General features: G+C 43.0%; 1 protein-coding gene across 1 annotated transcript in view; it reads left to right on the forward strand.

The window, feature by feature from the left end:
• RAB31 (RAB31, member RAS oncogene family) overlaps nt 1–10,309 on the forward strand; it is a gene marked incomplete at its 5' end in the record, with an annotated part of 209,630 nt that overhangs the window by 162,487 nt on the left and 36,834 nt on the right. The window contains 1 exon segment of the mRNA XM_007948920.1: nt 7,813–7,922. Coding sequence (XP_007947111.1) covers nt 7,813–7,922 — 110 coding nt within the window.

Raw genomic sequence — 10,309 nt, forward strand, 5'->3', positions numbered from 1 at the left:
TCCGTAGTGATACTGCCTCGGAAACCCAAGGAGGGGTCGCTATGAGTTGGGGCCGACTCGACGGCACATAACAACAACAACAGGTATTGTTCTAAACCACTCACTTTCTGATAAGAAGTGGACATTAGGTGCTGTTTGAGTGGGGCAAATAGTTAATGTGCTCAGCTACAAACCGAAAGGTTAGCAGTTCTAGTCCAGCCATAGGCTCCTCAGGAGAAAGACCTGGCTATCTAATTCCAAAAAAATCAACCATTGAAACCCCCACAGAACCCAGTTCTCTTCTGACACACATGGGTCACCAGGAGTCAGAGTCAACTCAACAACAACTAGTAACTGAAGGAGAAAATACACCTACTCCTCTGAACAGCACACTTGAACTACCTGGGTGTATTTGCTTTCTCATAGCAGGCACTTCTTTAAGCATCTATAGATTCTGACCTAAAATCTGCAGCTGGAATACTCCACCTGAGGAGGCAGATAAGTAGTGGCTCCCTGGGATCTGACTTTTAGAAGGAGCCACAAAGAGTTGAGCCTTCCCAGTAAATCCCTAGGGGAGGGAGTGGTTTTGGACATTTAGCCTACACTTTGACTACCCTCCCTCAGAGGTTAGGTTCTGGATTTGCCTGCCATCTGTAGAAGAGGCCCTTGGAGACTTAACTAGCTCTGGCATTACAATGAGGGCAGCTGCTATGTTGCCATGTTACACCTATGAGCAACAAAACAAGGACCCTTACTGGGCAGCCCAGGCCTATTTAAAATCCTAGAGCCCCCCCAGGAATGTACCCTTTCTGATCTCCCTCCTGCTGTGAGGCCCTCTGAGTCCAAGTGGCCAGCCCTGGGCCTCTGCCCAATGAGAGACACAACAGGCTGCTGATTGGCCTACACAGAAATATGACCTGATTATCCTCAGAGTCTGTCCATGAGGAGAGACTCTCCCCTTTCTTGTTTTCACCCTTTGAGCCTCCTTCCTGGCCCATTTGAGAGGGAGGATGGGCCCCCATCCACCTCCAGGGACTTTTGCAATGGACTTCTCAAAACCAGCACACTTTCTGAGCAGTCTACAGGAGCCTTCCTCCATTTGCTTCCTCCCTCTTACTGGAGAAGACTGGGGATGATTTTGTCATTCAGTCACTCAACAGGTGTCTGCTAATTGCTGGCTATGTGCCAGACACTGTTCCGCTCCAGGACACTGAAGTAAAGACCATGGTCTTGATCTTAAAAAACCTGCAGCCTATTTAGGGAAACAGGCAATTTCACAAGGATAAAACTCATTGCCATCAAATAATTTCTGACTCATGATGACCATGTGTATGCTCTGCAAGATTTTTTTTGTTTTGTTTTTAATTGTGATTTGGGTGAAGGTTTACAGAGCAAATTTACTTTCCATACAGCGGTTCACATATACTTTGTCTCATGACATTGACCACAGTTTACCACAATGCAACAGTTCCCCTCCCACTTCCTCCCCATAGTTACCTCTTCCCTATGTCCATCCCTCCATGCACTCCTGCCCCCTGAGCTGTCTCCCTATGCATAAGTAGTCCTTCTTTCTCCCATGATTGTTCTCTCCAAGGAGTGTATCTACTTGAGGTAAGTGTTCAACTCATATGCCTGTCTTTTGTTTGGCTGGAAACCACAGGTGTGGGTTCAATTCCAGACCTGAAGAGCAGCTAGAGGCCATAGTCTCAGTGGTTCCACCAGGCTCTATCAGACCAGCAAACCTGGGCCTCCCCTTTTTTTTTTTTTTTCTCCAAATGATTTTGAGTTTTGTTCCACATTGTTCTCCCACTCTATCAAGGATCTCCTACATAGATCCCCTTTCAAGTGAATGACAGTGGTAGCCAGGCACCATCTAGTTCTCCTGGTCTCATAGTCATATAGGCTGAAGATGGGATGGTGTACCAGTCTCTAGGACTAATTGTTTCCATGAATTTTGGTTTTCTTCATTCTTCTTTGCTCTGGATGAGGAGAGACCCATCGTTGCTCTGCAAGATTTTTAATGGCTGATTTTTTGAAAGCTTTTCTTCTGAAGTGCCTCTGTGTAGGCTTGTCCCTCCAAGTGCAGCCGAGCAGGTTAACTATTTGCACCAACCAAGGACTCCATAAGAATAAACCAAACTCACTGCCATCAAGTTGAGTCCGACTCATAGGATGGTGATGTTATAATAGAAGTGTACATCAGCTGTTAAGAAGCCCTGCTGACACAGTGGTTAAAGCACTTGGCTGCTAACTGAAAGGTTGATTCGAACCCACCAGCTGTTCCAAGGGAGAAAGATGTGGCATTCTGCTTCTATAAAGATTACAGCCTTGGAAATCCTATAGGGATGTCCTGTAGGTTCTCTATGAGTTGGAATGAGGCACCGGCCCAAGAGCGAGAAACAGAGAGACAGAGACAGACACAGAGGATTATCTTCTCCAGGCTGTTGCGTGTGTTAACTTACCTTCCTGCAGAGGCACCATCCACTGTCCAGGAGGCCAGTGGGATACAACAAGTGCAAGAGAGCAGCACAGGGAAGAGTGGCTGCCAGGCCAGGGCAGCAGGCAGTGCAAAAGGGCTGCAGCTTCTAGTGAGAGCAGGGTAGGGATGAGATGAACTACTTTCTGAGACACTGGATTTTATCCTGAGGCAACTGGAAAGCATTGAAACATTTTGTTCATGAGATTTGCAAATTTTGATAGATTTGCAGTTTTGAAAAATCACTTCAGTGGCCTGTGGATAATGGATTATAACAGGGTAGAAGAGGCAACTGTCTAAGAAATGAAAAGGCCCTGAACTAAGGCAGAGGCAGGTGGGTGAGTTAGGGAAGGGCAAAGAATCAGCAGGCTTTAGTACTCAGCTTTGAAGGTGACAGAGCAACCATTTTGGGTGACTCAAGGGTAGCTAACTTGGGAAGAAGGCAGATTTGTGGATGAAAGGCCATTAGTCAGTCTTTGAACAAGTTATACTCATGAAGCCCATTTGCTCTTCAACAAAGTGACAACAGTCAGCTAGCTCAGGAGGGAGCTTTGTCCAAAGAAAGAGGAGGAAGGGTAGCGTGTCTGATCCTTTAGCTTGTGACTGTGCCTCACTCAAGCCCCATCCTCAGTCCTGACCCGGCTCTGGTTTCATCTACTCACCACTCAGCTTTTGACCTTTACCCTGACTGTAATCTCTTCTGTAGCCCCTTGAACTCTGTGTGTCCACAGTCTTCCCTTTGGCCTCCAGTTTTCCCACTTCTCCAGCCCCTTGTATCTCCAGCTGTCTCAAGAGGGAATCAGCCCTGGTTCTGCACTCAGCCCCATCCTGACCACAGCCTGCCTGCTGCTGACGAGCTTATTGCTTTTACTCCAGATAATAAAGGAGAAATCCCAGTAATGCTGACAGTTAAGGTTCAGGCAGAAATGATGAGCTCTTGGAAGAGTGAAGGAATACTCTGAAGGAAGAGGGACTCGGTTAGATTGCAGTAATCTGGGTGATTTCCGGGAGCCCTACCATTCTGTGTGTAGCTTGAACTAGAAAGTCTAAACATAGTCATTCTCATCAAAATTGACAAGCTATGTGTTTATACCTTGACTTGGTTGAACCAGTTTCAATTTACCTGTTTCAATGCCTAGCACAATGCCCAGCTTATATAGCAGGCCCTCAACAAATTTTTGTTGATAAAATGAAGGATAGTCACTTGCCACCATAGTCTCATGCAGTCATAATTAGCAAGTCCAATGATGTCAGCCTTCAGCCTCTTGCTGTGGTGGGCCTCCACCCTGACCTGTGGCTAGAAGAGTCCCCAAATGTCAAGATACCTTTTCAAGAAAGCAAATCCTCCCCTTCCCAAGCCTATTCTTTCAGACTATAAGTGGAAACATGGTTTGGTGGACTCAAAAGTGGTTGGTCCTCCTAGTCTCAGTTAATGTTGGAAGGACTTGTTCTTGTCCTTTAGACTCTTAAGAGTACAGATCTGTGCTTTACTATTACATCCAGCAGCCTAGGAAGGAGGAGGTATAACGTGTTTTGTTTCTGGTGCCTTCCTCTGCCCCACTCCACCCTTGACTCTAGAGTACCTGACCATTGGAGAATATTCTGAACTCCATATCTTCTTTGTCTATGAAGTTTGAAAGGATGATTTCTGGGGCCACATGGGCAGTTGTGTTGTTAGCGACTGTGGTGTAGTAAATTACTTAGTGTGGCTTTTCTACCCATAAGTCTTTGTAAACTCCAAGGTGGGAATTGCTATTAGCAACTGAAGAGATCCTGATTTTAAAGTCCCCACCTGGGTTATTTCTGTTGGGCGTGGCACAATACAATGTTCTGGGAGGTTCCCACTCTCTCTCACCCGTGCTTAGAGTTCGGATGCTGTGATTGGCTAGTTTTGACCACCCTGCCGGGCTCAAGAGGAGGCCTCCTAGAGGCAGAACTCTCTCTCTGACTGCTGGTTGAAGAAGACGTGCTGCCCAAAGAGACACACGCCCCTGAAAGAGACACGTGCTGCTGGGAAAGAGACGCAAGAGACACGCATCGCTGAGTGAGACACCGAGGGACCAGCACTGCTGGGAAAGAGACTGTGAGAGACTGTTGGCTGAGGGACGGTGGGCTGGGAGAGAGACTGAGCATTTTTCCTGAACTCAAATTGTAGCTTGGTGCTTCCCTAATAAACGCCATAATCTGTGAGCTCTGTGTGGCCACTGCAGTGAATTATTGAACCCAGGAGAGAGGTGGTGGGTGCTTTGGGAGGAACAGTTGGAGCAAGGGCTGAAGGGGGGAGGCAGCATGTCTGGCCTGGCAGGAATAGGCCTTGGGTTACTGCTGGTAATCCTGTCTTCCTCTTGTAGGGTTAGAGGAGGTCAGAACATGTGGCCTCCTTTCCGTTTTTGCAGCGACCAAGGGCAATGTGGGCAGAACTGATGGGCTGAAGTCAAACTTGCCTCTACCTCTGATTAGCTGGGTCATCTCAAGCAAGCCCTTTAATGAGACTCTTTTATAAACATGGAAGAGATGGGGACACTTTCATATCTTTCCATTTTGAGGTCGTATGTTGTGGACTATGAAATAATTGGTCCTTCACTACTTACTATTGAGAGCTCTGGAGGCATAGTGCCTAAGGCATTTGACTGCTAACCAGAAGGCTGGTAGTTCAAATCCACCAGTCACTCCTTGGAAGGAAGAATGAGCAATCTTCTTCCATAGAGATATTGCCTCAGAAACCCAAGGAGGGGTCAGTATGAGTCAAATTGACTCGACAGCAGTGAGTTTGGTTTTTGGTTTTGTTTTTTTTTTTTGCTTACTGTTTTCTTCAGAATGGACATTTTGGATTGTGTACCAAGTGACTATTTTTTTCCACTTTAATTCTAGCGAAACATATTCTCCTCTTTGTCCCCATCCTTGGGTTATGAGGGAAGTTATTAAGAAAGCATTTAATGGTATATGTAATTTCTCTCTTCTGAGGACTCTCTGAAGCTTCACTAATTGTCAGGCACACCCCTCCTCCACTCCCAGCAGAGATTAGCAGGCTAGAATCAGTCTTATCTCCCCTACATTTGGGCAAATATGAGCCCCACCCTTCTAATTCATGGCTTGATAAGAACTGCCAGGAAGAAATAAAAATAATAAGGTAGCACACCAAACCTAATATAAAAGGCCTCTTACTGAAATGTTTCAAATGTAAAACTTACTGCCACCAAAAAACTAATTATAATCCCTGTGAAGGTTTGTCTGTTAGATACAATAAAGAAGGGAGACATGGGGCTGTGATTTTTCCTAGTGTGCCTTCAGTAAGAGTGGTGATGGAAGTACAGATTCCAGTTAACACATCTTAGAGGACTTACTTTCTATGGTTTTAATCCTGAGACAATTGCCTTTAATATGGTCAACTCTAGTTAGGCCCTTTTCCAACTAGTTCCTGAAAAGTTCTCTTCTCATGGTGTGGAGCCCATAAAGAGTTTAAATGCCAAGGTAGGATTCCTCCAGTAGCTATATCAAATCAAAACCAAACACACTACCATCGAGTCGGACCCAACTCATAGCGACCCCTCCTTGGGTTTCCGAGGCAGTATCACTATGGAAGTAGATTGCCCAACCTTCCTTCTGAGAAGTGGTTTGTGGGTTTGAACCACCAGCCTTCTGGTTAGTAGTCAAATGCCTTAGGCATGCCACCAGAGCTCCCCAGTAGCTATATAAATGAGTTCAAAGTATTGAAGAGACATTTGAAGTGGGTAGAGGAGAAGGAAGGAGATGTGGGAGGTAGAGTACAATCTCTTCTCTTCCTCCTTCCATTTTTTATTTTGTATCCACTCTTTTTTCCTTTTTCCCCAGCTGCCCTCCTTGTAAGGAACTCTGGGTGGCACAAATAGTTTGTGCTTGACTATTAACCTAGAAGTTTGGTGGTTTGAACCCACCCAGCAGTGTTGTAGTGATCTGCTTCTGTAAAGATGATAACCAAAAAATCCCTAAGGAGCACAGTTCACCTTTGTAACATGTGGGGTCACCATGAGTCAGAGTTGACTCAACAGCAGCAGGGTTTACATATATATATATATGTAGTATATCTTAGTGCAGGATTTTATTATCTTTTGCCTATACCATTAGAAGAGCTTCCAAGTTCCTCTCTTTTCCACCTACACCCTTCTCTAGTCCATTTTGTGCAGTTTCTTCAGTAGCCACTGGGTTCAAAACAGGCTTTGTGTGTGTCCTGCTACTTCCTACTATTCTAGTGGACCCTCCTTCTCCAAGGTCCAACCTGATTTCCCCTCCACTCAAACACCAACACATTCATTTTCAAGTCTACCCATGATGCCCAAGGCAGTATCTGGGGCAACTTTTAATATGATTTGGGAATAAAAGCCTTTGCTCAGGCTGTTCCCTCTTATTGAACAACCTTCCATCACAAATTCTTGTCTATGTTCTATCCATCTTGCTGGCCACACTTAAGTTTAACTTCTCCAGGGCATCTTCCTGGGTCCCATTGGTCAAAGTGCATCACTTTCTATTCCCCTATTCCTGAAACACTTTATTATCCACATATTCCAGATGTGGCAATGCTGTGGATGAGAAGGATCATGTGTGTCTTTATCTTTGTTCTAAATGTAGGTTCTAGAAGACAGGGATTATTGTTTTCCCTAGCACCTACAAGAGGGACTGGCATGCAATAGCTGCTCAATAAATACTTGAAAAAATGAATAAACTTCCAGAGAATAGGAACTGTGTCTTTTTTGTCTTTGGATCCACTACAGCCTATTCACATTGAAAATTTATGAATAAATATATTTTAGATTGTTCATTTAAATAGAGTTCATGTCCTAAAATCTGAGGAACAAGGTGTTACGGTGAAAGTCCAGGTGTGTCATACTGTATCATAGCTGTTGCAGCTGCAACCAGCCATGCTCATTTGCAGATCACCAAGTTGTGTTTCATAGTCTGTCATGATATTTTCTCTGATTTGTGAAAGATGATATATTAACTTACAGAAGCACATACAAAAAAGGTTTTTCTTTTTTTAACTGAGATTTCATTAGGGGGGAAAAAAAAAGTGAACCCTGACTGTGAAAGCTGGACTGTGTAATGCCATACTTGTCATTATTTTTCCTCCTGTTCCAGAATCCTTCCTTTTGTGAAATCAGGGAACACTTTTATATGTGTACATCTTCTTTCCACAGAGGTTTCAAACTTTAAATGCCTCACCTATACTAGGTTTTCAATACTTGCTGAGTGATTGAGTTGTTACTATTTTATAGGAGCAATAAAGGAGCTGTTTTCTCAAGAGCTTTTTATTCTGTTTCCTTTGGTTATTTGTATTTGTCAAATGAGCATTCATCTCTCTATGGTTTTGACCTCTTTTTCAGGGAGGTCCCCTTGAAGGATGCTAAGGAGTACGCAGAATCCATAGGTGCCATTGTGGTGGAGACAAGTGCAAAGAATGCTATTAATATTGAGGAGCTCTTTCAAGGAATCAGTGAGTACCTGAAATTGTCTTTTCAGCTTAGCACGTATTTTTGTGCTCTAGGAGTTCAAGGATAAAACCATAGAGCTCTGAAATATAACTTTTTCTCAAGGTGAGTTTATCTGATGCAATGGATATAAAATCCACAACTGTGTACTTAGTAATGCTGACTTCTGTTGTGCCTCCCTATTCTAAATTTCCATAGCTCTGTGCATCAACTAATTGGTTCTATTACTGTGAATTAAAATGAAGTAACACTGTTATAAAATAAAATTTATTTTAAATAAAAATTATGCATTCTGGATAAATGCATAGATAAGTGAGAAGATCAGGTGTGGGTAGGTAAACAGGAATATACTCATGACCATAGATAGATTTGGCTGATGATATTCTTACAGGTGTATTTGTGCTACAAAAATATCCATATACATTATAGAAGTAAGAGGGGAGAAGGTTGGAGTAGCTTCTCAGTCATAACCAAGCACCTTTTAAGTATTGAAAACCTAGTATAGGTGAGACATTTTAAAGTCTCATATTTTAAACTGTGGAAAGAAGATGTACACATATAAAAGTGTTCCCTGATTTCACAAAAGGAAGGATTCTAGAACAGGAGGAAAAACAATAAGTATGGCATTACACAATCCACCTTTCACCAGACCTATGGGCTTGGGACCCATAGCAATAATCAACATCAAGCTCAATTAGCACAACATAGTACATAAGAATATTGTTCTACCTCCTTCTTTGGTGAGTAGTGATAGGGATCTTAAAAGCTTTCAAGTAGCCATCTAAAATGCAACTATTGGTCTCCGCTTGTCTGGAGCAAAGAAGAGTGAAGAAAATCAAAGTCATGTGGAAACAATCATAGTCTAAGGGTATGATAGACCATGGGAATCCCAGTCTCCATGACCCTGAGACCAGAAGATCTAGATGGTGCAGCTACCAATGCCAACCATCTGCAAAAGGATCAAAATTGGAGAATCTGGATAGAGTGGGAGGAAAAATATGGAAAAAAATTCAAAAACACAAAAATGACCAGAATTACTAGTCAGTTAGAGACTGATGGAACCCCAGAGACTATGGCCCCAGGTTATCTTTTGGGCCTGGAACTGGACTCACTTACATGGACTAGCTTTCAGCCAAACAGTAGAAAGGCCTACAAGCAGAACACCTACCCCAGGGAGATGTACCCCTTAGATAAGTTAACCATGAGAGATCAGAAGGGCAGCATTTGTATAGAGGGAAAGCTGTACAGGCAGGTATGCATAGAGAAAAGAATACAGAGAAGGGATGGTCACAGGCAGGAGATGGGAGGAGAGCTTTTTATTGTTGGGATTGTAATCGGTGCTGTGCAACCAAATGTGCTTGAACTGTTGAGAATGCTTTGTAAATTTGCTTCCAAATCACAATGAAAAATTTTTTTTTAAAATTATGCTTTCTACAGCAATTTATGTAAATATTCATAAGGGAAAGAGAAATAAAATAGTCAAAGATAAAGTGCGGAAAACTGAAGTTACAAAGTAAGAGAAGCTTTTGGAATTTTCTTCTTTCTGATGCATTGTCAACAAAAAGTAACATCTCTATCCATATGTTCTGAAATTGGAAATTGGGTGGCAATTCTATTTATAAAGATTTTGGCATTTTTGGTAAGCAGCTCGATGGCAGTGGGTTTGTTTATTTTTGGTTTTAAGGGACTGTGGGAGTCCCTAGGTGGTGCAAATGGTTAATACACCCAGCTACTAACCAAAAGGTTGGTGCTTGAGTCTACCTATGGCTCCTTTGGAGAAAGGCCTGGTGATCTAATTCTGAAAAATCAGCCAGTGAAAACCCACTGGAGGTTACCATGAATCAGAGTCAATTCTATAGCAACTGTGTTTTGGTTAATGGACAGTGGGAGTCCCTTCTTAGTTCTAGGTCATGTCATGCTTCACCTTCATTATGCTGGGACCCCACAAGGAGTCTTCATCAAAGAATTAGCTCCCATGTGACGATCTCACTGACATAACTATCTGCAGCCTTTGAGGCTTCAAAATAGTCAGATGTAACCTTTACAAGTTCTATAATGATGTTCTGTGACACAGCCCTCAGAAAATACCAGTCATGGCATAATTTGGAATTTTGTAAAAAAAAATAAAGGTGTTTCAAAATAGCCACAGTAGTCAGAACAGCCTGATATTGGTACAAAGACAGAAATGTAGGCCAGTGGAACAGAATTGAGAACCCAGAAATAGATTCATTCACCTATGGTGGACAGCTAATGTTTGACAGACTAGGAAGATGGAAGAGGCCATCCACTTCTCAAAGAATTGGCCAGGGAAAGCCTTATGAATAGCAAAGAAACACTGTTTGATACATTACCGTGCAACTTTATGAATAGTCTGGTTAGGTTAGAAGGCTCT

Source organism: Orycteropus afer, unplaced genomic scaffold (assembly GCF_000298275.1).
Source record: "Orycteropus afer afer isolate SDZICR_OR568_19922 unplaced genomic scaffold, OryAfe1.0 scaffold00232, whole genome shotgun sequence".
In the NCBI taxonomy this organism is placed as follows: Eukaryota; Metazoa; Chordata; class Mammalia; order Tubulidentata; family Orycteropodidae; genus Orycteropus; species Orycteropus afer.